The following is a 27,803-nucleotide window of genomic DNA, read 5'->3' as shown; positions in this document are numbered from 1 at the left end:
TGTTTTACTTAAAAGAAAACTTGTTACTATAGTGAACAGTGAATTAGGTTTTCTGCGGTATTTAATGCGTTTTTCGTCGTGTAGATCAGTTTTGCAGCGTGTATGCGCGAGTCGTTGTTTTCTCTGCCTAGGTTTGGCAGCCATGGCGCCCCTCCATTTTTAGTGTGCTCTGTGAAGAGCTTTGGCATTTCGTCTCACTATCACTTTTGTGAGGTTTCATTATCCTATTATCAACATTTAGTTTTTTTGTGCCTGTTTATTTTCATTCAACCTTTTTAAATGGCATTTATTTTAATTTTAATGTCATAAGTATTAAAGTCTTTTGCGGATGTGAATCTAACTTCATTATACCTTCCTGTACATGGAATAGGTATGTTGACGTTTTATAATACCTACCTACAATCGATTGTCTTTTCATTTATCACATTTTAGTCGTCCTTTGTCTGGTGACGCAGTTAGAATTTGTGCATGTGGCTCGATCGGTGAATCTAATTGAAATACACTCAACACTTGGCTTTTTTTTTAATCACAGGATGTCATCAGTTGTCATTTATTCATCGATAATGTATATATTAATATAAATAATGCCAGTTTTAAACGTCAGACACAATGCTGATGTCTGTTATTTCATAACGTCAAGGTTTTTACTGTCCTCTGAGCAAAAACAATCTTATGGGAGTTTTATGATAGTCCATCCCTCTAACTTTTGACAGTCAATACCAGGACATAAGATCATCAAATCAAACGTTTTCAAGATAAACGACGATGAAGAATAAGAATAAAAAGCAAGAAGATGAATGTTCGACTCAAAGCAACGCATCAAGGTACGATCTTCTATATTTTCACTTTTTTGACATCTGTCTTGATTGTTTACCTTAACAAGCATGGTTGATCACCTGTGAACATATTTGCTACTTAAGTTTTCCCGATTTGTACCAGTTTCAAATCAATGACCTTGGTTTTTAATAGCCACACCCTAATTTTTCTTAGCATTTGTTACACTAAAGACTGAACTTTCAGGCTCTTTGAATTACATCTTTACCCACATGTATACAAACTAGAAGTTTATGGCTGCTTCCCCAAGAACAAATGCATGATGTCAATATGTGTTCCATCGTTACAATGTAATATGACCTTGTCTTATTAGTCGATACTGCATTGCACCATTTGAACATACAATGCTTATTATTTTTTAAACATTTGAAACCTCTAATTTACTAATGTAAACATATGGGGCTGAGGGGAAATATTCAAATTAATATCTAATGCCATTATCATTTGTTTCATCTGCATTGACAACTAACGTTATGCAGTTTAAGTTTTAAAGATACCTATGTCTTCATTTGAAACAGTTGACTACTAAAACAAATGTTAACTTAGACATTTTGGTAGCCTAAATCATAAACTATTCTGTGTTTTAATGAGAACTGTTTAATGTATAGTAGGCCATACAATCACTTTTGACTGAATGTTCACAATATTTTAGTTTCTATTTGGCCTGTTGATCTATTTACCTCCTGGATATCTTGTTCTCAGAACTTACTTTATGTGTATTTCAGCAAGAAAGGGAAGCTCAATATTAGTTTCACTGATAGTCAGTCCTCTTGTACATTTAACGTTTTATTTCACTTTTACAACATGTTTGTTATGTATAGCCGTTTCAAATAGTTATTCGATTAGGTTTATACTGAAAGTATGTATTCACGTTAACTTATATGGGGAAACAATGTTCTTGATGKGTTTTCCCATTTAATTCAGAGAACAATTTCAGTGGGGTTATTGGCATCAATGAATCTCTATTTTTCTGAAGGGATCATCACATGCACACATCTGACTAACCATTGACATGTTCACTTTTGCACACCTTAGGTGTTCACTAATTTATTTGTTATGTTGACTATGAATAGAATATCAACTATGTGGCAATGCTCCAACTACATTTTAGATTTTATTGGACAGCTTATTCTGATTTAAATTGAGTGATGTCCTCAATGCTCAATAACCCTTTAATTCAACTGTGCTTGTGCACTAGTTTTCATCAACTGTGTTGGTGATTATGAGTTCCTCTTAGGCTAATAGATGTTCCATGGTATCAGAAGCTAAGTGCCACGATGGTAAACATCATGTTTTCCAGATGTTTTCATGGTCTCACAGACTTTACAATTTATTTTATTTTACAGATAAAGGTATAATCTAAAGTTGGGATTCAAATGTTTGAAATGTATTATATCTCAGGTTTGGAAAACAGAAGGAACACAAAACAATGTAATTTCATCATCAATAAAAAAGTGCTACATCTTAATTAAAGGACCTCATGTGCTCAGTTTATTTTGAGGCCATGTTGGAGATAGTCATGTTTGTACTGTGAAATAATCATTCTTGCTTGTATAATCTAATGATAGTCTTGAGTTTAACATGAGATCTGACAATATAGTTTTCCATTATATTTAAATAAGTTCATACTCTGGGGGATGGTAAGTGCACATTGCTCACACCTCTGGTCTACCAATGATAGTTTTAGATTTAAGTCATGGAAGTTACTAATGTCATATGTAGGCCATTGTATAATTGTTGACTGCATATCATAATTAAAGCCTAATAGGGCCAACCTCATATTTGCCATCTATTACATAGCCTAAAGTTTGACATTTGGGACAGTTTTTGTAACTTGTCAGATGTCACTGACATCTACTACAACTATAGGCTTACATGAATGCTTCAACTACAGGCCTGGTTGGGTTGCTCAAGAAATAAGCATTGCATTTGTTATAGATTTTGTCAAATGCAAACTTTTCAGCTAACTGCCCCTAGTCCTGAATGTAATTGATAATGGGTCAGAAAAACATGACATGAAAACATGCTGTCAACCAAGAAATGCTGTGCAAGTGCATTTGCTGTTCTTTTGGCAGCCATTTTAGTAACATGCACAGTTCGTCTGTCCTCAAAAACCCTAATCTACCACACTTTTGACTGCTCTTGTCCTGATAGAAGATTATTTTCAAGCACATAGAAGCAAGATCCACTGTGAGAGCAGATCACTTTATTAAATGTTCTTTTAAAATGCGTTGCATGAAGTAGAGTTCACTTTTAAGTCACAAAATGGCTCTTGCTTTGTGCTGCATAGACTATGACTTTCTGCATCCCGTATGCTCAGAACTACAGGAACGGGGAACAGGAAGTGTTTCAAAGGTCAGAGGCTTGTCTTTTGAGCTGGGATTGGCTCATTCCTCACCTAGCAACCCACCAGCCTGTAGTAGTTCAGTTACATTTTTTGTCCCGTCCATGTCTGACCTCACTAAATGGAGGGAGTCACCCACTCATGCGCTTGCTTGGTCAGCAGCAGCTGCATTCTCACTAGAGGAAGGGGTTTGAGCATTTGTTGCTGGGTGACTGAGTGGTGGATACATTACAATACCTTTTTAATATCACAATCCAATACCTTTTGATATCACAATAAGAACTTATTCAAATCTTACCCCTCATTTTTTTCTTATCTGAATGTTTATATAAACATTTCATTATTAATAAGATATATAATAATAATTATAGGCTTTCCCAATTTACCCTGTAGTTATTAATTGTATTCATATAAATACAGCAATTATGTATCATAAGTGATTAAACAATGGTATTAAACCATCGCTTCAAATGAAGAAATTGTTTTGCTTGGTTCTATTCTAGCAGCCGACTCCATGTCTGAACCATTCAAGGTCGTCTTGACTGGATTTGATCTGGAATTAGGTACCCCCTATAGTCTGTTCAGGGTACTGCACATTCCAACATGGCAATTTTAACTAATGCAATGTGGGGCATAGACTGGTTTACTCCCTTGTGTAATTTGCTGTGTTTATGATGTAAGAATTACAGTTAAATAAATACATGTTGCAGTGATTTGTTCTGGTTTCCTTATTAAATTCAATTTAAATCTTTTTTAGTTGCATGTAACATTTTCAAGCTGAAGTACAGTATGAATATGGAATATTTGGTTAGATCACTAATAATGTGGAGTGTTTTCAATGAATCAGGGCCTGGTTTTGTCATTGTATACATACATTAGTTAAATATTGTTTGCGTTGACAAATTATATAGGTTTGATGTGCTCTTTAGGTGAATATTATTTCAGATCTAGATGTTATAATTGGTTGTTTGACAGAAGCTCAGTAGGTGGTTCATGTTTGGTTGAGTCACTGTCGGCCCTGTGTACTGAGGTGCGTTCAGTTTGCTTGAATGTTTGCTGAACGGTTTGTACTGAACGACACGTTTGCCAAAACGGTCTTGAACAGGCTTTTGAGGTACGTTTGCTCCCGTTTGGTGGGTGTGGCTTGAAGCAATGAGTGATGTATTTAAAGGGGAGTGGCCATGCTGACAGCGTTCCCCAAACCACAACCCTGCCCTGTTTTTTAACTGGTCGTAAAGTACAGCACCAATTCTGAAATTGAACGTCCCTGAACGTAAAAACATGCTGATCGCAGCCCTCGTGTGGCATTGGCAAACAGGACTTATTTTGCACCCTCTACTGTTTTACAACCGGTTATGGTTGTTTGTGAAAGTTTGTAGGCCATTTTAGGTATTGAATGAATGCAACGATAATTTTAGTGTAGGAAACTTTTAAATATTGTGGAAAGGTCTTTCAGCATGACAATAATAATATGCACACCAGATTGAGAACCACTGTTCTAGGTGACTTCCAGCAGGCTCTCTTGCATGGGGTTAAGTGTTTTTAAAGATCAGTGTAAGAGGATTGGTTTGAGGTGGAGAGAATGGGTTTATGACAAAGTTAATCTGAGCACACTATGGTGATATGAGTCTTCGGTTTCCTCTCCACTAAAGGCATTAGTGTTGTGTAGTATTTTCAGTACTACAGGAACTCTATACTCTCTATTTAACATGTTACACATTCGGCAGCTTTTTCTACTTTGTGGTATAGGCCAAGGTCCCGCTAACTCAACTCTGTACCTCGAACTCAGGTTCCACTCTGTTTTTTTCATTGTTCCCCTCTAATCAGGGACTGATTTAGACCCTGGACACCAGGTGGGTGCTGTTTATAATCAGGTAGAACAGACAACCAGCAGGCTTTGTATCTCGTAGGGTAATAGTTGAATACCCCTGGCCTAGGTTAACATTTCCTACATATTAAACCTAGATTCCATTGCCTGCTGTTGTGCTCTTGAGCAAGGCACTTAACCCACCACAACTGCTCCATGGGTACCCAGTGTGGCAGCCCCCTGCTCTGACCTCGCCAACCTGTATGTGTGTCTTTCATAGGGCTTGGGATGAAGCGGGAGTCAAATTTCCATCAGACCTTGTGTAAAATTGGATTAATAAAGTGATCCTAATCTTAATTTGTTGAACCAAATCAGTGTTTGACAATAAGTGGGAGGTTGGAGAAACTGTTCATAAAATTGGCTTTTTATTGAAAAGGCAATGATTGTATAGCTTCCCAAATTAAAATCCAGCACTATAAAAGGGTGATACTGAACAAAAATATTCGTGCACCAAGTGTTGGTCCAATGTGTTTCATGAGATTAAATAAAAGATCCCACAATTTTTCCATACACACAAAAAGCTTATTTTTCTCATTGTGCACAAATTTGTTTACATCTAGTTAGTGAACATTTCTAATTTGACAAGATAATCCATCCACCTGACAGGTGTGGCATATCAAGAAGCTGATTAATAAGCATGATCATTACACAGCTGGAATGTCCATCAGAGCTGCTGCCAGATAATTGAATATATAATTTATTTTTAGTAAAAGTAGTGCAGGAATGTTTTATTTACACGAACTCCACATTTTTGATACTATAGCAATTCGGCCTCTGAAGAATCAAACCACTCTGGGTCGGAGTCTGGGAGTCAGTCGGAGAGTGAACAGGGCAGGGAAAGGAGAAGATCGCACCACTCTGGAGAGTCCAACAGTTCCTCTGAATCTGGGAGCCAGTCTGGGTCTCAGAGTGAATCCCAGCAAGCCTCAGCAGAGGTCAACGACAAACCACCAGTTAAAAAGAAAGACAATCTGGCAGATGTAAAGAAGGTAAACAAAGCAGAGCCTGTACTCCAAACTGGTTGTATTATGTAGGGCTGAAAGGCCCTTGAAGTTTTGGAAACAAATATATTATACACCATCAATTACACAACAGAGTTGATGCATGGACACTGCATATTTAGAAAGGGAGTAATGCCTCAATTCAGATGGAGACTGAAAGTGGAGGCAAAGATGCAATGATCCAATTTGGTTTTTAATTCCAGATGTGGGAAGAGCATCCAGATGTCTATGGGGTCAGGCGATCAAATCGCAGTAGGCAAGAACCTGCTCGTCTCAATATTGGAGCCGGGGTAAGAAGTGCAACATGAAATATACTGAAAACTTCCATGTACTAAAAGTCCGACCCCACTAAAAATGTATTTTTTCCTCAAAGGGGTTTGCACGTGCAGAAGTTGCACCATCTAGTGTATATGATGTGGATTTATTGGTGTCTCATTCACTGTAGCTGCAACCCCTAACGGAAAAGCAATGCAAAGCCTAATATCTCATTGAGATGTAATCATTTCAACACATTTGCAGGGTAGCAGTGACTCAGAAGGTGAAAGTCCTAAAAGAAAAGCAACACGACAAAAGAAGAAAGAGTGAGTATTGAGATTATTTGATGTTTATTTCATTTCAGTTTCTTCTGTATTTTGATTATTCTTATCAACTAAAATCTATCATGTCAAGAGATAAATGTACTATATTGTGTCAAATGCTGCTCAAAGTTATGCCATTTATAATAACTCACAAAATAATTTGAATCATGATGTAGCCTACTCTTAAAAGCAATTGGAACTGGTCAGTTGTCTATAGCATATGTTTGCCTTACTGGCTATCCCAAAATACACTTGCTGTCATCCAATTAGACTCTGCAATAGTCTTGACTCACATTGTTGTTTGATATCATGAACATATATAGTATCTAGGGATGTGGCGGACAGCTTGTGATTGTCAAGCAAATAACTATCGGTCTCATGGTAATTGACCGTTAATTAACATAAACACATACAGCATCTCCTGGCTTCCATCTTAAAAAGTCTAATAAATCCACGTAAAATAGCCTAAACCTTCACAATAAATCCATTATTTATTTTAGTCAGGTCTAAAGAAGCATGATATGAAGAAAATGTAGTCTATTTCAGAAGAAAAGAATAGCATACTCTGAGTTGTCTTTGTTAGGCCCTGATGTAGCTATGCCAAATGGCTGTGGGCTACACTAGTTCATTTAGCAGACAAGATTTGCTTATAATTCCGTGGCATTATTTTATTGTATGAAGAATACAATTGAACAAAGATGAATAAAATATACATTTTCTCCAAACGATTTGAGGGAGTGTGCATGGCTATTCTGTGTTGAGCGGTTAACAAAGAAATGTGCTTAATTTATTAATGTAACTTTAGTTGTTTTACAAACGTTGGGCTATATGTTTGATTTTTAATACATTGTAAGGCTGCATGATTAGACTAACAATTATTTTTTTTTGTCACTTGAAAGGCGTGAGCTCTGCTTTGTTTTTTGCTCAGCCTGTACATAATTCGTCAGCCTCGCATTCACAATTTGACAAGCACTTGATAATGCCTCAAACTTTATGCCGGCATCCCCTTTGTGGCCGTAATGCACCCTAAAAAAATCTGTATTTTGTGTCCTGGAGTGCTGCGTTGTGCCCTTCTACCAGAGTGTGCTGCACAATCTGAAGCGTCTCTCAATCACACGGCTTTCAGTCACGTGATCGGGTCTTTCTTACAGGCTACAGTTAAGACAGACACATCGGGGACGCAACTGCACACATTCTTATCCAACTCCAAGGTGCATATTGAAGATATTGGATGAACTGTCCACATTTGCTTTTCGTCAGCCAACAAGATGAGTAGGCCTAATGAACAGCAAAAGCACTAGCCTGACAATCTACTATTCCCCCATAGTACAAAAGTTGACCTATTCTGTGCGAGAAATAAATATTCCAAACAATCTGGGACAGTTGTGGGATGCGATAGATCCCAAGTTAATACAACCACTAGCATCAAAAAACATGTTTTATGCAATGTGGCTGACGCAGCAGATCAGAACATTTAACTTAAAATGTTTATAAACTATTAGGCTATTTCTTCACATTATAAGCGCAGCAATGCACACATGGTATTAGGCTATAAGCGTGAATGTTCCATTAGCGGAAAGCACCATTATCAAAAGTGACCGCAAATGCAATTATGCATGTAATGCTTTTATTATAAAGGTGCAAATTTATGGTGAAAATTATCTTCCCCAAACTTGAATCTCACGTGCTGCTCATAAAAAATAAATGTCCTCTCACTGTCAACTGTGTTTATTTTCAGCAAACTTAACATGTGTAAATATTTGTATGAACATAACAAGATTCAACAACTGAGACATGAACTGAACAAGTTCCACAGACATGTGACTAACATAAATGGAATAATGTGTCCCTGGTCAAAATCAAGAGTTAGTCAGTATCTGGTGTGGCCACCAGCTGCATTAAGTACTGCAGTGCATCTCCTCATGGACTGTACCAGATTTGCCAGTTCTTGCTGTGAGGTAACATACCAGATTTGCCAGTTCTTGCTGTGAGATGTTACCTCACTCTTCCATCAAGGCACCTGCAAGTTCCTGGACATTTCTGGGGGGAATGGCCCTAGACCTCACCCTCCGATCCAACAGGTCCCAGACGTGCTCAATGTGATTGAGATCCGGGCTCTTCGCTGGCCATTGCAGAACACTGACATTCCTGTCTTGCAGGAACTCACGCACAGAACGAGCAGTATGGCTGGAGGCATTGTCATGCCGGAGGGTCATGTCAGGATGAGCCTGCAGGAAGGGTACCACATGAGGGAGGAGGATGTCTTCCCTGTAACGCACAGCGTTGAGATCGCCTGCAATGACAACAAGCTCAGTCTGATGATGCTGTGAAATACCGCCCCAGACATGACGTACCCTCCACCACCAAATCGATCCCGCTCCAGAGTGCAGGCTTCGGTGTAATGCTCATTCCCTCGATGATTAACGCGAATCCGACCATCACCCCTGGTGAGACAAAACCTCGACTCGTCAGTGAAGAGGACTTTTTGCCAGTCCTGTCTGGTCCAGCGAAGGTTGGTTTGTGGCCATAGGTGACGTCTGGTGAGGACCTGCCTTACAACAGGCCTACAAGCCCTCAGCCCAGCCTCTCTCAGCCTATTGCGGACAGTCTAAGCACTGATGGAGGGATTGTGCGTTCCTGGTGTAACTCTGGCAGTTGTTGTTGCCATCCTGTACCTGTCCCTCAGGTGTGATGTTCGGATGTACCGATCCTGTGCAGGTGTTACACATGATCTGTCGCTGTGAGGACGATCAGCTGTCCGTCCTGTGTCCCTGTAGTGCTGTCTTAGGCGTCTCACAGTACGGACATTTATTGCCCTGGCCACATCTGCAGTCCTCATGCCTCCTTGCAGCGTGCCTAAGGCACGTTCATGCAGATGAGCAGGAACCATGGGCGTCTTTCTTTTGGTGTTTTTCAGAGTCCGTAGAAAGGCCTATTTAGTGTCCTACGTTTTCATAACTGTGACCTTAATGGCCTACCGTCTGTAAGCTGTTAATGTCTTAGCGACTGTTCCACAGGTGCATGTTCATTAATTGTTTATGGTTCATTGAACAAGCATGGGAAACAGTGTTTAAACCCTTTACAATGAAGATCTGTGAAATTATTTGGATTTTTATGAATTATCTTTGAAAGACAGGGTCCTGAAAAAGGGACGTTTCTTTTTTTGCCAGTTAGTCTCTACACCCCTTGTAAAGCGGATTAATGTGTTTAATTTTAAGAAGTGGCATTTTAGTTGTGATACAAACCTTATTAAAACATATAGGCCTATGGGCTAGGCTACATGAAATCTGCGACTATGATTCGAACAAGTCGCAAAAAAATGGCATTTTCTTATGCTGGGCATCATTCACAAGTGATAATATATAATTCACAAGTGATTGGCTATTGTCACCCATCAGACTATTCTTGATTCAATCTTGTCTTTACATGTAATATATGTGTGACATTTTGTTATGATTTAGAATGGACCATTATCATGCACCTGTATCGAAACGGGCACTTCAATAGCGAATGGAGGATGCTTCTCCCCATGGTTTATTTTTATACCAGCCAGGTAGGCTAGACTACTGTACTAAATAAAACCAATGTTCTTACTATTAGGAAGTTGATACATAAATATAGTAGGCCTAGCCTATAGAAAGCTTATGGGATCCTCCTCTTTTTATTAGCGGCTATCACTTTGTTTTCCCCCGCAATTGCACAGCCTTTAGAAATGCTGCGCAAAATGAGACATGGGCTCTCATGAAGTGTTTGATTAGATTTTCGAATACATTTGCATTGATGTCAGTGATTAGAGGGACAATGGAGTGCTTAGTACCAGGCAGAAAGTTTGGTAGGCTACTAATGATCAGCAGCAGCATCATAGCTTGGAGAAGCCTAATTAGTGACTAAACGGTCATGTGGAATTTGACTGTCTTCATGACTCGTGACCCCCCGTGTAGCAGTAATACGGTCACCGCAACAGCCAAAGCTGTCCCCGACTAAAACGCATCTTGTTGAACCAAAGGTTGTCTGTTCTTTCGACCAAAGTTTTTTTTTTTACGTGTATTTTTCCAAATATAGACACACCCTATGTGTTTTAATCAAATCAACTATATATGCATTGAGCTTGTCTGAATGCTTTAAGCTCATTGTTTGATAAAATAAGACACAAATGACTCAAGTGGGAGACAGAGATCAAGTACCAGAAGAACAAAAAACTGTCCCGACCATCCTCCTACTGGCGTTTGCAGATTCTGCCATAACGCTCCTGAAATTGCCGGTAATAAGCTACACGAGGAGTCTGCAAACCTTCTCATGTGGAATGCCAATTTATCTTACCATTTCTACTGATCTGTGTGCCAGTTATGGTTTTCATATGCACATTTTCCTGGAGCAGTTTCATTTAATTTATAATAACATCTTTGTATCGCAAAATCATGTGGTAATCCAAATTCTATCCAAGTAATGAAAATGATACGAACCTAAAAAGTAACTTTATTGCCAACTATGTAAAACCAGCCAATTAAGCCAACAAATAAAAACATTGCAGCTTGCAGGTAGAAAATATCCAGATTAAAAAAATAATTATCCTATAAATCACAGTGGCTATGCATGGCCTGTCTGCAACAAACTTGAAACAACTATTAACTTGGGTCCAGCCTGAATCTCCTTGCAACATTGTATAAAATATTCTGGGCCCTCAGAGTTTCCTGAGCCAGTGAGCTCGGGACAGACACAGCTATAGGCTATTTGTGCAAGGGATAAGAAGTAATCAGGTAGGCCTATTTTCTGAAGTTTCCACTGGATCAGAGCATGACATTTTTTCCCTTTTTCACGCTGAGTGGTTATCTAAAAGCGGGGGCGCCACTGGTTTTCGAAGTGGGGGGGGACATAACAAATTCCCGACCCTTCGGAGGCGTCCGCATGATCCTAAAGCACACTTGCTTTGTTTTGTATCACATTCCAAGGATAAAACTTGGGGGGGGACACAAATTCAATTTCAGAATGTCAGGGGGGAACATCCTCCCCATCCTCAGTGAAAGTTGTGCCACTGTCTAAAGGTAGATATCTGGAATGATTTTTCAAATACATTGAGGAATTGTCATTCTCAATGGATGTAAAAACCAACTGTTAGCATGCGGTTTAAGGTTGAAGAAAACATTTACTTTGAGAAGCTCCGCAGCTCATTAGTGGTGGTGCATTAAGCCATTTATATGCCTACATTTGCGAGCAGGCCAGGTAGCCTATAGAGGCCTACTTCTATGCGTAGTTAGGTGCGCGTCATTGACAGGAGCGCTCCAAACAAGACGATGACTAAATTGACAAAACTCGTAAATGGAATGAAATAAACCAGAACTTGTTCCTCACAAGTGTAGCATAGGTTGTGCGCTCTGCAAACAATGTGTCCACTCACTCCAACAATGAGAACGTTAAAAGACTGGAATCGAAATATGTTGAGTGTATTAACAGACATTACCGCAACCCAAAAAACATTGTAGATGAGAAATTATAGGAATTAACGGTACATGTACGACTGATGATAAATGTAATGGGGAATTGATAGACAATAACAATCAAATGCCATCAATTCACACAATTAGTTTATAAGAACAATGGATGTGCACAAATTGGCGGGAGAGAGACGTGCATTGTGCAGCCACATTCCCATTCTTGGACTATGCCACCCCCGTAGCCTCCGCAATGGATTAGTTCACTGAGATGGGCGTGAATACGACGGGTGTCTCGTGTGCCATAAAATAATAGTGTGTGTGTATATTTGCTACTGCTCGACAATTTTTTGTTGTTGTTGTTGATCAACAGCCTGTTGACCAAACAATCGACCAGTCGAATAATTGGTCACACCTAATTAGTATCCCATGACTATTTGGATGTAAGTGCATGACATTTATTTAGTTGTATCGTTCAATTCAGTGGTGTTTGTATTTGTCATTATTATGTTGCCAAATAATTTTCTGTGTTGTCAGTATTGTGTTCTTTCTATTTTCATGCGTTTGTGTTTGTCTAAAGTGTCTCATTAGGAGTTCCAGCCGGACTGAGCTGGTCTTCAGAACTTTAGTTTGTTTAGATATCTGATCAAACCTGGCTAACCAGATCACCCTAAGCCAGGCGTAGAGCCATAATAAGCCCAAAGGGTGAACTTGTGGTATTTCTGTGTTATAAGAAATACCTGGAAGAGTGATGACTCTGAGGAGGAGCAGGAGGAGGAGGAGGATGCCAGCAGTGCAGACAGTGAGCAGGAAGAGAAAGTTAGATCCAGACGACTTCCTGCTAGAAGGTAAGGATGTAGTGAAGCCTGGCCTTCAGACTGCTAATCTGTACACTTTCGTTTACATTGTGTGAAATCAGAAACTAGCTATATTAGTGTTTTTTTGGTTTTCAAAGTGCTGAATGACTGGGCTTCTTTTTAGCCTTCAGTCACTAACAAAATATGAAATCTGTAAATTCAAATCTGATAATTGTGAAACTTTCTATGTATTTATTACTGAGCATTTAATGTTGTATCAACTATGATATGCATTCTACTATTCTATATTGCAGTGAATATTTGAATTTAGACTCAGAAGGATGACAAAAAAATAACAGGTCAAAATCCCAAAGTCAACCAAAATGATGTTCTGATGAAAGCTCGCAACATTCCAGCTACATGGCCCAAAAATCAGGCGATGTCTTATTAGTGTTTTTGCAGTGTCATTTTTGTGGGTTGACTTTATGATTTCCCCCAATTGAGCACTTAGTGCTCTAAAGGCATTTAATGAAGACGTTCACCTGTAACCTTATCACCAATATTATTAATTTTGCTGAGGTTTGGAAGCTGTCTTAAGGCCATTGGTGTGTGTCAGGTTGTTAGGAGGCACTATAGTCAGCTAGAGCTGTTAGTGGAAAAACTAGTAAGTAGGATGTCTTGCAGAGTGGCTTTAGAAGTGGTATACATGTGTGTATTTGACTCAATATTTTAGACCACAGACCAAATCATCTACAGTCAAAAAACAGCAGCCTCCAAAGGCAAGGAAAACCAGGAAACAAGAGTCATCTGTGGAGGAAGATGATGATGATGACGATGATGAAGATACCCCAAAGAGACAAACCCGGCGAAGGGTGGCGGCCAAAGTCAGGTATGTCATTGTTTCACTAGTTCAATCTAAAATATGAAGGAAAGTGTTGCTGTTCCACCTTGCTTCTGTCACATTACTTTGCATTACATGCGTTGTGTTGGTTTGTTCCAGTTACAAGGAGGACCAGAATGACTTTGAGACAGACTCTGACGACCTGATAGAGATGGAGGGAGCTGAGGTGGAGCCGGAAGATGACAGCGAGACCATTGAGAAGATCATGGACACCAGAACAGGCAAAAAAGGAGGTGATGCATCCTCACTTGGTATCTTATTGTCAGTATCTCACCTGTATCTAGTTAGACATTGCCAGCAGGTGTTGAAAGAGAAGGCAAAGATCTTGTGGCTAGCAGAAGAAGTGATGATATTACCCTGATATATGAGACATGTTTACTAGAGGCTGCTGCCTGGTTAGGAATTTAAACTGTGAATAAAAATCAGATATTGAAAATATTTATGTCAGAATTCTGTGCGTGTATCTATTTTAGCCTGTGGGGCTTCCACTACCCAGTATGCTGTGGAGGAAAACGGGGACCCCGGAGCAGACTATGAGCCTGAGAAGGATGAAGGAGAGACCCATTACCTGATCAAGTGGAAAGGCTGGTCCTATATCCACAACACCTGGGAGAGCATCGACTCCCTCACTCAACAGAAGGTCAAGGGACTGAAGAAACTAGAGAACTTCAAGAAGAAAAACGATGAGCTCAATGCTTGGTGAGGGTTTGTTTTGTACACATAGCTACATACCACTGATGTTTTACCTTTCACTGTTGATGAGTTCTGTTACTTACTGACACTGATTGTCTTCCAAAGGTTGAACAAAGCATCCCCTGAGGATTCAGAATACTACAACTGCCAACAAGAGCTAACCACTGACTTAAATAAGCAGTTCCAAATTTTGGAAAGAGTCATTGGTAAAAATAAACTAAACTCCTTTTGAAATTTAGTCTTCATTCACTTGCAGCAATGGTTCAACAATTAAATTAGATTTATTTGACAAAATGTGATTATTACAACAGACTTACCCTCTTGCTTATCAAAAATATTTCACATACTGTATCATATATTTAGAGAACTGGTGTAATCAAAAATAATTTTTTCCAGCGACTAAAACAGGGAAGACACAGGGACCGTCTGATTTCCCTTGTAAGTTCCTCATATCCTCATCAACATTATCATGATCATATCTTCATCATTATCATACTCAGCACATTTTGATTCTGAAAAGCACTTCAACTAAAGATGATGTTTTCACTGTATATCAGCTCACAGCCACAAGAATGCGTCGTCGTCCAATGAGCCAGAGTACCTGTGTAAGTGGATGGGCCTGCCCTATTCAGAGTGCAGCTGGGAGGATGGAGCTCTGCTGGGGAAGAAGTTCCAGCACTGTATAGACAGCTTCACCAACAGGAACTCCAGCAAAACAGTCCCCTCCAAAGACTGCAAAGTGAGTGAGGAAAGTGTCCCGACTAGATGGATTGCACATGGTATCCTATCACAAATGTTTTATTTAAAGTTGACTATCAGCTAGAACACAAGCACTACAGCTATAGTCATTTTAGAACAGTGCAGTGATTTTCTAACTCTAATTGCAGGTGCTGAAACAGAGGCCCAGATTTGTTGCACTGAAGAACCAGCCATTGTACATTGGGGATGAGAACCTGCAGCTGAGAGATTACCAACTAGATGGACTGAACTGGCTGGCTCACTCCTGGTGCAGGTACACGTCAAGTCACGAGGAATGCTGTATTGAGAAACAGATTATTATGGTTTGGAACATCACATTTAGTGGATATACTGATGCTTTACTGAGGTGTACTGTCAATTACCTGCCATTTAGATAGTTCGAATGTAATTTTTGTAAAAACACTAATTTACACTAAGACTCCATGGTCGGTGTTTTTCAGGTGCAATAGTGTGATCCTGGCTGATGAGATGGGTCTGGGGAAAACCATCCAGACCATCTCATTCCTTTCCTACCTGTTCCACCATCACCAGCTGTATGGGCCCTCTCTGGTGGTGGTGCCCTTGTCCACCCTCACCTCCTGGCAGAGAGAGTTTGACACCTGGGCCCCCGACATGAACGTGGTGGTCTACCTGGGAGATGTGATGAGCAGGAAATCGGTATGGAAATCTGCTCTTTATAGAACTCTAAAGAAGCGTTGTGATCTTGTGTCCAACCAAAAGTAAACGTTCCCCAATGCTTTGCTTTTGTGTTGAACAGATCCGTGACTATGAGTGGGTATGCCATCAGACGAAGAGAATAAAGTTCAATGCACTTATAACCACGTATGAAATTCTACTGAAAGACAAGGTAAGGCATCAGTATTGCTTGGAAGTATTTTCATACAGTTTAGATATGAGCTTGGATTTGTACTTGCCAAAATAGTACACATTTTTATTTTTATGGAAATAAAAAGTGAATTCTTTGAATGCAACTCTCCGCTGACTCAATTGGTGTGATCTGTCCATAGGCAGTATTGGGGAACATAAACTGGGCCTTCCTGGGTGTGGACGAAGCTCACAGGCTGAAGAATGATGACTCCCTGTTGTACAAAACCCTGATCGAGTTCCGGTCCAACCACAGACTTCTAATCACAGGGACACCACTGCAGAACTCTCTCAAAGAGCTGTGGTCCCTTCTGCACTTCCTCATGCCTGACAAGTATGCACTTCTCTCTATTAAATACATCAGATAAACTTTGGCAAATTCAGACTTTGAGAAGAACAGCCTATACATTTATTTTCATTTACAGTAATCTTATCCCAATCCAATTGTACTTTTCCCCCTCCTGAAGGTTTGAGAATTGGGAAGATTTTGAAAGCGACCATGGTAAAGGGACTGACAATGGCTACCAGAGCCTCCACAAAGTCCTTGAGCCCTTCCTCCTGAGGCGTGTCAAGAAGGATGTGGAGAAATCCCTGCCTGCCAAGGTAGAACAGATCCTCCGTGTGGACATGTCCGCCGTGCAGAAGCAGTACTACAAGTATGTTCCCTCATGTAGCTTTTCTCTATCAATGTTTGCCAGTCTGGACAGATGATTTGAGCAGTATCTAAACTGTCTTACTCCTTGTCATTGACGTTAACTGGTGATGTGTTTGGTGATTGTTTCAGGTGGATTCTGACCAGGAACTTCAGAGCCTTGCAGAAAGGCACCCGAGGCAGCTCCTCTGGTTTCCTCAACATCGTCATGGAACTGAAGAAGTGCACTAACCATGGTTTCCTCATCAGGCAGCCCGAGGAGGAGTGTAACACTCAACAGGAGCACCTGCAGGTAGGACCAGCAATAAGAGCTCAGCTCAACGCATTAAAAGGTGTGTTATGTGAATTAGTCTCTACCTTGCAAATGATAAGACTGTGAACTAATTATCTCCCCTGTTTTTGCTGTTTTGAATGTTGAGAAATACATTGATTAAAATGGAATAGCACGATTCCATGCAACCCACACTAATGTATTGGTTTGTTTAGCGGTGGAGAACAGATTTGACCTCTTACCTTGTGTGAATCTCAGGCGTTGGTGAGGGGCAGTGGGAAGCTGGTGCTACTGGACAAGCTGCTGACCAGACTTCGGGAGAGGGGCAACCGAGTCCTCATCTTCTCCCAGATGGTGCGGATGTTGGACATCCTGGCTGAGTACCTGGCCCTGAAGCGTTACCCATTCCAGGTAGGGTATAACACAGCCCAGGGGATGGTAAGGCAGCAACGCTACCCATTCCAGGTAGGGTATAACACAGCCCAGGGTATGGCAAGGCAGCAGTGCTACCCATTCCAGGTAGGGTATAACACAGCCCAGGGGATGGCAAGGCACAGGTGCTACCCATTCCAGGTAGGGATAACACAGCCCAGGGTATGGCAAGGCAGCAGCGGTACCCATTTCAGGTAGGGTATAACACAGCCCAGGTATGGCAAGCAGCAGCGCTACCCATTCCAGGTAGGGATAAACAGCCAGGGTATGGCAAGGCAGCAGCGCTACCCATTCCAGGTAGGGTTAACACAGCCCAGGGTAGGCAAGACAGCAGCGCTACCCATTCCAGGTAGGGTATAACACGCCCAGGCGGAATGGTAAGGCAGCCAGCGGTACCCATTCCAGGTAGGGTATAACACAGCCCAGGGGATGGCAAGGCAGCAGTGCTACCCATTCCAGGTAGGGTATAACACAGCCCAGGGGATGGTAAGGCAGCAGGTCCAAACCTTCAGTAGTCTACCTCCTGTTGTTCTTGTATTCAGTATGACTTCTCCTTGTTAGTTCTTTTACATCTCCATTATATGTTTTGTTTATTCCATGTGTAACTCTGTGTTGTATATCTCAAACTGCTATGTTTTATCTTGGCCAGGTCGCAGTTGCAAATGAGAACTTGTTCTCAACTAGCCTACCTGGTTAAATAAAGGTGAAAAAAAAAAAGTAAAAAAAAAAGTGTTATTCCATATTTATTATATTGACTTAGTGAGGGCGTTTACAGTAGAGGTGCCGTTGAGATATTGGAGCAGTGTTGGCGTCAACTCTGGTGTTAACCGGCTCATGTGTCAGTTTTGCAGCACACATGCACTGGCAGACTGTTAGTGTATATGGTTATTTTTATCCTCAAGTTATTTTTGATGTGGACTGGCATTTCCCCAAAGCCAGAGTGCACACTGTCTTCATGCTGGGCTTTAGCATGGTTAAATCACTGTAGACATAGTTTTACTGCTGTATTGCTCTTTGACAATATGCTGCTTGCCTGATGGATCGTATAATAGCATGTATAGCTGAGCGTTGCTCAGTGGCATCTTAGGGCGGAGGGCGTTTCGGCAAGGTTCCAAGGTTTGAGGTCTCTCCTTCCCTCTCTTCTCAGCGCCTGGATGGTTCCATAAAGGGAGAAATACGAAAACAGGCACTTGACCACTTTAATGCTGAAGGCTCTGAGGTATGTAATCGGAACTATGTGATGTTTTAGCTGTTGCAGATTGGAGGGGTTGATCATTTCAGTGTTTGTCAGCTCTGGATCTGCGTCAGGGCTTAGTTATGTTTCAGTTACTCTGAATGATTATGCGCAAGGAGATGTATATATCGTCAAGATTACCATATTGATACTAGAATCTCAATTTCTTTGAGTGTTAGGATTTTCCACGTAGAAGTTATGATATTCTGTTAAGAATTTTTTATTTTTAAGAAGTGATAACAACATATCTAATTACCCATACAATTAAAGCCACATTAACAATTATCACTCTTGACATGTTTTTCAACTTCAAGCATTTAATCCCTTTGCGATGTTCATCAGGTCGGCTCTGATGCACTATGTAAGGTGGTTTGTTTTTTTAATATAATAATTTCTCCTCTCTGTCCAGGACTTCTGTTTCCTGCTGTCCACCAGGGCTGGAGGGCTGGGGATCAACCTGGCATCTGCAGACACTGTGGTCATCTTTGACTCTGACTGGAATCCTCAGAACGACCTGCAGGCTCAGGCCAGGGCTCACAGGATTGGCCAGAAGAAACAGGTAACCACAAGTAGACCCATAGTGATTAGTATGGAGGGCAGGCTTGGCTAAGCACAAGCTGACTTGATTCTGCTAACTTGAGCAGAGCCGTCATGGAAATGTTGGTCTTAGCCAAATTTCCAAGTAAGACACAAGCATATCGCTACGCCTGCAATAACATCTGCTAAATATGTGAATGTGACCAATAAACATTTGATTTGATTGAAATATCTCCTTGTCTCAATGAACAGGTGAATATCTATCGCTTGGTCACAAAGGGATCTGTGGAGGAAGAAATTATTGAGCGAGCCAAGAAGAAGATGGTTTTGGACCATCTTGTCATTCAGAGAATGGACACCACTGGTCGAACTGTATTGGATAACAACTCTGGAAATTCTAAGTAAGGAAACTTTAACATGGAATCTGTTAGTCTGGATATAGCTTTATGTTTGACTAGTAACTCCTGAAAACATGAGGTTCCTCAGATTCTTAACAACATCAACTTCTTTTCACAGTTCCAACCCATTCAACAAAGATGAGTTGACTGCCATCCTGAAGTTTGGAGCTGAAGATCTGTTCAAAGAGGCAGAAGGAGAGGAGACTGAACCTACGGTACATAGAGAGACACATTTCTATTGATTATGTGCTTTGAAAAGAGTTGAAACTGGTGTTTCGTAAGAGTATTAATGACAGAATTTCATACTTCCATATTTACCAAATGTCTGTGTTACTTGTAATTTACCTTGTGCTGTTCTCTTTTGGCCCTTGCAGGAGATGGATATTGATGAGATCTTGCGGTTGGCTGAAACCAGAGAAAGCGACCACGGATCATGTGCCACAGATGAGCTTCTCTCTCAGTTCAAGGTACCTAGAAGTTGATCCAACTCTGAGCCTGATTTGAACAAAATCTGCAGGAATACCTTTAGCTACTACACTAGCCACTCTACTCCCAGTCTCAGACCAGTACATGTGTTCTGTGTTCCTCCAGGTGGCCAACTTCTCCAACATGGAGGAGAGTGCTCCAGACCTGGTGGAGCGCACGGTGCCTGACTGGGACGACATCATCCCTGAGGACCAGAGGCAGAAGCTGGAGGAGGAGCAGAAGCAGAAGGAGATGGAGGACATCTACATGCTGCCCAGGAGCAGGAGCTCCAACAAGAGGGTAAGCAGGAGAGAACATATATATATACACACACACACACACACACACACACACACATCTCACGTTAGTTCTTCTCTCTAGAGCAGGAGCGCTATGTGACTGCTCCATGGTGCAGCACAGTTGGCTGTGTGTGTGTGTGTGTGTGTGTGTGTGTGTGTGTGTGTGTGTGTGTGTGTGTGAAGGGGCTTTCCTAGTGTGCTGCTGAGCTGTGTACTCTACTACTCTCAGTCAGGGGGATATGATGGGGTGGTCATGAGTAATGAGGTTTTTACTGCCTGCCTCGGTGTAGGGGATTCCACTGTATGTGAAGCTTCCCTTAATAAATTATTAGGTTTTATTTCAGTGGGTCTTTCTATCGCACAGATAATACCCTCTCCTGTTGAATATCTAAATTCATGAAATGCATGGAAGAGTCATCTCGAAATGTTTCAATATGGAGATAAATTATTATTATTGATGATTAGATTTGATCATGATTTTATTTCTTATTATTGTAAACACGCATAATTTAAGCATTTAGAAGTATCCATAACACAAAAAGGCACTTGGCAACTACATTCAGTAGGAATTAGGTTTTGCTTGTTGTGTCTGAAGGTTGTCTTGTGTCTTGCAGCCCCAGGCTAACGACAGTGACAGTGACATTGGCTCCAAGCTGAAGCACCGTTCCTCAGGCTCTGAGAGCGAGACGGACGACAGCGGCGATGACAAGAAGCCAAAGAGGAGAGGCAGGCCCAGAGCCCGCAAGAACAACGTGGAGGGTTTTACTGATGCAGAGATCCGCAGGTACAGTATGTAGGTGTCTTTATACATTAAACCGAATGGTTTCTCAATGTTTCATTAAATGGTTAAGGTTAATGTTTTACTCTTTCCTTTATCAGGTTCATCAAGGCTTACAAGAAATTTGCAGCTCCGCTTGAAAGGCTGGAGTGCATTGCCCGGGACTCTGAGCTGGTGGAAAAATCCCAGGCAGACCTGAAGAGACTGGGAGAGCTGATCCACAACAGCTGTGTGACGGCTGTCCAAGAGCACGAAGAGCACCTCAGAGAGAACCCCAGTGAAGGTGTGACATTCTGACTGTGCAAGACTCTGTTTTTGGGGAATTATGGCTAACAAGTGTGTTGTAATGTTTTTACTCATGTACACCCTGTTCCTTTAGCCAAAGGTCCTGGGAAGCGCAGAGGTATAAACATCAAGATCTCAGGAGTGCAGGTCAATGCCAAGTCCATCATTCAGCATGAGGAGGAGTTTGAGCCACTGCACAAAGTTGTGCCAGCTAATCCTGCTGAGAGAAACAAGTAAGATACCATTGCAGGTATATCTGAGGCATGTGAAACATTTTATCAGATGAATATGCACAGAAAATAAATATTCCTATACGGGTTGATAATGGTAGATTTGGACACTAATAAGTGAGTAAATCGAAATGCAGTGGCTGTACAGTAACATGCTATACATGACGACAAAGCTTAGGGTCTCCGCTTCACAGCTCTGTATGGGTTTTGACTGACAGCCGTTCTGAACTTGAGCCTCTACGTGCAACTTGAAGTTGCAGATTGCGATTTTGTAATAGATTTTGAATTGCGTAAACAACAGTAATTATGTGATGGGGGGGATTTAGGGCTGTGTTCAAAACAACTACAAGTGTGCTTACTCTAGTTCATCAACTGCGTAGCTAGGAGAGCTCAAAAAAAAAAATTTTTTTGAAGACTTCTTTGAGTCATAAAAGTGCATTAAAATTACTTAGGAACTGTGCACACTTTGTAGAGGTGTGTGGCTACTTGGAGACACCAGTTTGATCTCTCACTCAAACCCTTGTCATTTTTTTTGTCTTATGTTGCAACTACCCCAAATTTCTAAGAGAATTCTTACCATGTTTACTGAGTATTTTCAGATTTCGTTATCAACAAATACGTCTAATACAGTAAATGTAAAATCCACATAAAATCAACAGTGTCATTTTTGGATTGTCTTGTCAGGTGAACTGTTGTCTACCTCTAGTCTAATAATTTACCATAATCTCCAAACTGTTCCCTATTAATTGCTACCATGGTTATGCATTTCCATATTTTTTCTGTTAGAAACATTTCAATGTATCCCTATCCATATAGGCCAATTCTCACGACTGTGAAGGGTTAAAGTTGTAACAACTGATGCAGGCACCAGAGCATCATCTTGATGGGCAGCAGTAGCAGAGGGTTTGACCACCTCTCCTCCTCCTTCCTGCCATAGGTTCCAACTGACCTGCAGAGTGAAGGTGCCTCACTTTGACGTGGACTGGGATCTGCAGGATGACACTCAACTGTTGCTGGGGGTCTATGAGCATGGCTACGGCAACTGGGATCTGATGAAGACCGATCCGGATCTCAAACTTGCAGACAAGGTAACCATCAATGTCAGAATCAAATATTTCTCAGATAGCTGTGGAACTCAAAGCGGTGTGGGTGCATTTTATTCTTCTGGTAACAAATTGTATTCAAATCTGTATTCCAGATTATCCCCGATGACCCAGACAAGAAACCCCAAGGGAAGCAGTTGCAGGGCAGAGTGGACTATCTTCTGAAGACGTTGAAGAAAGAAGTGGACAGTAAAGATGTCACTAAGGACGAGGTAAGCAAAGACCTCGCTGCTCTGTTTATCAGGACCATAGGGAATGGTAATGCCTATGCATCTGAACCCCTTGGATTATCTATATGCAAATCCATTCAGTAATGCTCTTCCTTACATTCTGTCTGGTATTGGTCTCTTCACAATAGAGCACATATCCCCTTGGCTGATCATATCTCCCTCCCTCAGGTCAAAGTGAAGCAGAAGAAGCCTCGCGTGAAGAAAGAGAACAAGGCCCCTAAAGATGAGCAGGGAAATTACATTTCCTCCCCTCGCCTGTCAGACAACCCCTCCGAGGAAGGGGAGGTGAGGGTAAGTCACCTCGAAAGACCCAGCACAACCTGACTATAAAAACCACCTGCCTTTTCACAAGGGAATTTCCTGTTGGTTACAGAATACCAGGATAGAGAACACAATGGCAACATGATGCAGTCTTTGTAATCCACCAGAACTGGTTTACTTATTTACCTTTCTGCTTTTTATTTAACCAGGATGACGGGACAGAAAAAACTCCCTCAAAGAAGAGACAGAAGAAAAAGGATAACAAAGAGAACAAAGAAAAACAGGGAACTCATAAAAAAGAGGTGGAAAAAGACAAAAAACGTCCCAAGACAAAAAAAGAAAAGGTACTTTAGCAGTCGTGAACTTTATGCATTGTGCTGCGGTAGTATACAATTTCACACCCACTAACCTTTCCTGTGTCTGAACAAATGGGGAACTTTTGTTAGATGGATGGATGAACAGATTAGGTTATCAGATTGTTCTTGGACCAGCAGGTTGAAGTGTCGCTGTGCAGGTGTTTGTGTGAAGATCTGTGTTGCCCTGCTGAGTGGTGTCTGTTGTTTGTCTGTGTTTCAGGCTAAAGGAGCCAAAGGGAAGAAGCCCCAGGGGCCGGTCCACATTACTGCTGGAAGTGACCCTGTTCCCATCGGAGAGGATGACGACGAGCTGGACCAGGAGACCTTCAGCATTGTGAGTTATTACACCATGTCCCTACTGACGTGGACAGGATAAGGATATATTATTCACAACATACAAGACTAATGTAGATGTTAATAACATTTTACATTTAAGCAATAAGGCCCGAGGGGGTGTGGTTATATGACCACGACTAAGGGCTGTTCTTAGCAGTGTTATATTGGCCATATAACACAAACCCCCGAGGTGCCTTGTTGCTATTATAAACTGGTTACCAACGTAATTAGAACAGTAAACAATTTGTTTTGCGTCAAAACGTTGGTAAATTGTCTCTCATACCATGGCTTTCAGGAGCCAAACTAGTTATTTAGCAGACGCTTTTATCCAGAGCAACTTATAAGAGCAATTACACACAACAGATTTTTCACCTAGTCGGCTTGGGGATTCGAACCAGTGACCTTTCAGTTTCTGGCCCAACACTGAACCGCTAGGCTACCTGCCGCCAACCATAAGCCATTTAACGTGTCAAACATAATGGAGGTGCCGTTACAAATGTAAGATCTTCATTTGATCACTCTTTTGTTGTTGAGAATTGTCCTGCACAGCAGGAAATGCAAACTTGTAGTGTGTTTTAGTTTTTATAAGGTTTCTAAAGTTTGTAATTTCAACTTTGAAATCTGACTTGATTTGCCCTAATGAATTTTTTTTAAATCCCTGCAAAAAATGTCATTAATTATAATCCACATAATAATTCACATTTACGGTTGCTGCAGGATTATTGTCCTGTTGTAGCTAACTGGATCAAATTCAGATCCTACATCTGTACAGCAGGGGATAATTGAAACATATGGATCATTTTTGACTAAGAGCTCACTTTTACTTAGCTGAGTAAACTGTGTGTGTCTGTCCAGTGTAAGGAGCGCATGAGGCCGGTGAAGAAGGCTCTGAAACAGCTGGATAAGCCTGACGAGGGCCTGTCTGTTCAGGAGCAGCTCCAACACACGCGCACCTGCCTGCTGAAGATAGGAGACCGCATCACTGAGTGTCTTAAAGCCTACAGCGACCCAGAGCATGTCAAAACATGGCGTCGGTAAGCCCTCATTCAACCACAAGATAGTTGTGAAGGTTTGATTATGAAACCTACTCCGTGGTCATTTAGGTCAGTCTTATGTTTTTAATTGTGATACCATTTGAGTTTCATTAAAATCGTTCTCCATATTAAGGGTAACTCTTACTAAGATGTCTCTTTGTTTGGCAGGAATCTCTGGATTTTTGTGTCCAAGTTCACAGAGTTCGGAGCGAGGAAGCTTCACAAGCTGTACAAGATGGCACAGAAGAAGCGGTCTCAGGAGGAGGTGGTGAGCTGATTTCTTTTCTCCCAGTATCAAAACTAGTGCTGAGCGATAAACCGATCTTTTGCTTTTTCCCGGTTATTAAACAACTAATTGCCCGGCAGCGGTTCAATTATTTGAATTCCATTTCGTTTTTTTGTGTTTTTTTGTGAGCCTAAATATACAACCTAGTTTAGCGCAGAAACTTGGTAATCAACTACAATGGCCGTAATCATTGCGCCATTTTTTTCCCAGACGGATCAGACAAAGAGGCGAAGCTAGAGGGTTACACTCTCGCCAAATCTGTCCAAAATAAACCCAATGCATTTCTGTGGGCTTATTTTGGACCTGAACTTTTAGCCTGCCTTTCGGATGACGACTACCATTATCAGGGCATTGACATGAGCATCTCGTCATTGTATACAAATCTCTGGACGGATACACTTTTACACCCGCTACGTTAGATTCACACAGAACGCATGTGAGCAAAATGTACACAACATAACGACGAGGGACAGAGACACTTTGAAGAACTAGTGAAACTATTTTGCCAAAACAGCTCTGCGGCATGAGCAGGCTAGCTAAATAGGATTACTAAAGACTGTTCAGTATGGGGAGTGCATAACATTAGATGGCCTGGCTGGCTGACTGTTAATGCCTGAGATGAGATGATTACTTTTAAGGAATGAAAAAGAATGGTCATCAAATTCCTATTTTTCTATTGATGTCTATACAATGTGGACCTGATGGAGACAATGGAGTATCTTCTATGTTTTGCCAATTGAATGTTTGCAATTTTTTGCTTTGAAATTTCCATTAAAATGTCTAAAATCATTATACGTCATTATTTCATAATACATTATTATTTTTTTATGTTTATTGAAACTGAAAACCATGATTACTTTTTAAGAATCAAAATGACCTCCAAAAGCATTAATCAAAACTTGTAACAAGTACAGTCAGCCAATCATTTATCTGATCTTTTTGCTCAGTCCTCTGCTTAACCCTTCCATTGTCCTTTGCTCATTTTCAGAAGGAGCATAGAAAAAAGGGGGATGACACGTCGGGCAAGAGGAAGTCTTTCAGAGCAGAGGCGTCTAGTTCCAGTCGAGACTCCACCGGAACCCAGCCATTGTCTAAGTCTCATCCAGGCATGCCTCATCCCTCTCCCACATCCCCCCAAGGTCACCACAGAGAAGGGTATAACAAATCCAACAACAGACACTTTGGAAATGATGGTAAGAGCTGTTTATTTGGTCTTATCAAATCTGAAGTATACAATTCTACAACTTGGCAGCAATTGTGAGGAGTTCTAATTTTACAAATGAGCACAACATATCTCATGGCCCACTGTATTTTATCTCATGATGACAGATCGAGGAGATTGGCAGAGAGATCGTAAATACAACTACCCTGGAAATAGCAACCAATCCTGGCAAGGCGAGCGACATCATCCATATGACGCCCATCGGTATAAGGACCATCACTATGGAGACCGTCGTCCACGTGAAGACTCCTACCGCAGTAGCTGTAGTAGTTACCGTAGCGGCAGCAGCAACTCCACGCGGAAGAGGCCATATGACCAGTATGACAACGACCAGGATCACAGGGACCGCCGGGCCTATTACGACAGGTGAGAAACACTCATAATTAGGCCTCATCTTTACAAACCCAATGTCTAGATTTTGTATTGTCAGTATTGGAATGTAATGCTAAAACCATAACTGTTGTGGTAGCTTGTAGCTCTGTAGTAGTAAGCTTTGTAAGACATCATCCCTCTCACTTCAGACATCCAGACGCGAAGCGGAGACGGGGCGATGACTTCCGTCCTCCCCAAGACTTCAGGAGTGGAGGAGGCCATCCCCAGGACTTCAGGGGGAGGATGCTGGAGCAAAGGGGGCCAACAGGGCAAGAACACTTCACCCGGCCCTATCCAGACAACCCTCCCCTGCTGGACCCACACTCCCCACAGGCTCAGAAGTCCCCCCAGGACTCGCGCTCGCCAAACGCAGAGCGGACTGCAGAGCATAAAGCAGCAGGGGCTGATTTAAACTGGAACAACAGGAAGACATGAGGCCTGTCACTGACTGGAAAGATGTGTCCAGGTGAGGAACACAGTGGTGATACTGAAGGACAGGTCTGGGCTGGCTAGACTCACTGTTTCGCTTGGCCAGACATAACCTCAGTCGTAAACGGAATTGACAAATACTCTGTTTACCAGCAAACACCAAACTCTCCACATCCCTCCCCCAGGTGTGATTGTGGTAACGATCTGTGTCTGTGCCCATGTAGAAAAGTGTTCGACATTACGAAATATGTATCACACTAAGAAATGTTTTTGTTGTTGAAATGACAGATAATCAGTCAGTGTTAGTGATGAGTCTGTAGAATGCCTGTGGATAGTTAGTCCTATGGACTATTATGTGGGGAGATTACGATGCCCGAAAGGTTGATGATGACTGATCTGGAAACATTGAAGTGTCTGAAGTATTTGGCCTTTTTAAATGTTAGCGGTATGGTATTATTCCCAAATACTTTTTTTGAGTTTAGCTTTATGCCATTATAATAATAAAAGTAATGTTTATTCATCTTGA

General features: G+C 41.3%; 1 protein-coding gene across 3 annotated transcripts; it reads left to right on the top strand.

Annotated features, from left to right (window-relative positions):
- The first annotated feature begins 43 nt into the window (after positions 1 to 43).
- Positions 44 to 27,803, top strand: LOC111962405 (chromodomain-helicase-DNA-binding protein 2). Of its 3 annotated transcripts, none has more exons than XM_070443052.1 (38): positions 44 to 370; positions 714 to 824; positions 5,809 to 6,034; positions 6,250 to 6,336; positions 6,566 to 6,627; positions 12,788 to 12,901; positions 13,584 to 13,739; positions 13,851 to 13,984; positions 14,225 to 14,450; positions 14,550 to 14,650; positions 14,841 to 14,882; positions 15,002 to 15,183; positions 15,332 to 15,456; positions 15,644 to 15,860; positions 15,961 to 16,050; positions 16,211 to 16,401; positions 16,535 to 16,723; positions 16,852 to 17,011; positions 17,249 to 17,401; positions 18,570 to 18,641; positions 19,066 to 19,215; positions 19,446 to 19,594; positions 19,710 to 19,806; positions 19,966 to 20,058; positions 20,183 to 20,356; positions 20,970 to 21,148; positions 21,235 to 21,416; positions 21,513 to 21,651; positions 22,586 to 22,736; positions 22,847 to 22,963; positions 23,150 to 23,272; positions 23,452 to 23,586; positions 23,819 to 23,932; positions 24,790 to 24,968; positions 25,137 to 25,236; positions 26,243 to 26,447; positions 26,584 to 26,842; positions 26,998 to 27,803. In XM_070443052.1, exons 2-38 carry the CDS (start codon positions 766 to 768, stop codon positions 27,281 to 27,283), a joined length of 5,418 nt encoding a protein of 1,805 aa, XP_070299153.1. In that variant the 5' UTR covers positions 44 to 370; positions 714 to 765; the 3' UTR covers positions 27,284 to 27,803. The 3 variants fall into 3 exon arrangements, with proteins under 3 accessions (XP_070299153.1, XP_070299154.1, XP_023841246.1); XM_070443053.1 differs by having other exon boundaries at positions 305 to 370; positions 724 to 824; XM_023985478.2 differs by lacking the exon at positions 44 to 370 and having other exon boundaries at positions 503 to 824; positions 20,970 to 21,139.

The sequence above is a fragment of the Salvelinus sp. IW2-2015 genome, linkage group LG4q.1:29 (genome assembly GCF_002910315.2).
Source record: "Salvelinus sp. IW2-2015 linkage group LG4q.1:29, ASM291031v2, whole genome shotgun sequence".
Lineage (NCBI taxonomy): Eukaryota > Metazoa > Chordata > Actinopteri > Salmoniformes > Salmonidae > Salvelinus > Salvelinus sp. IW2-2015.
This window is presented reverse-complemented; position numbering and strand designations above follow the sequence as displayed.

Excerpts from the sequence above, each read along its gene's own strand:
- LOC111962405 (XM_070443052.1), top strand. The coding sequence starts at position 766 with ATGAAGAATAAGAATAAAAAGCAAGAAGATGAATGTTCGACTCAAAGC. Across the intron at positions 15,184-15,331 it reads TCCCCTCCAAAGACTGCAAA|GTGCTGAAACAGAGGCCCAG; the intron begins GTGAGTGAGGAA and ends CTCTAATTGCAG. Across the intron at positions 15,457-15,643 it reads CTGGCTCACTCCTGGTGCAG|GTGCAATAGTGTGATCCTGG; the intron begins GTACACGTCAAG and ends GGTGTTTTTCAG.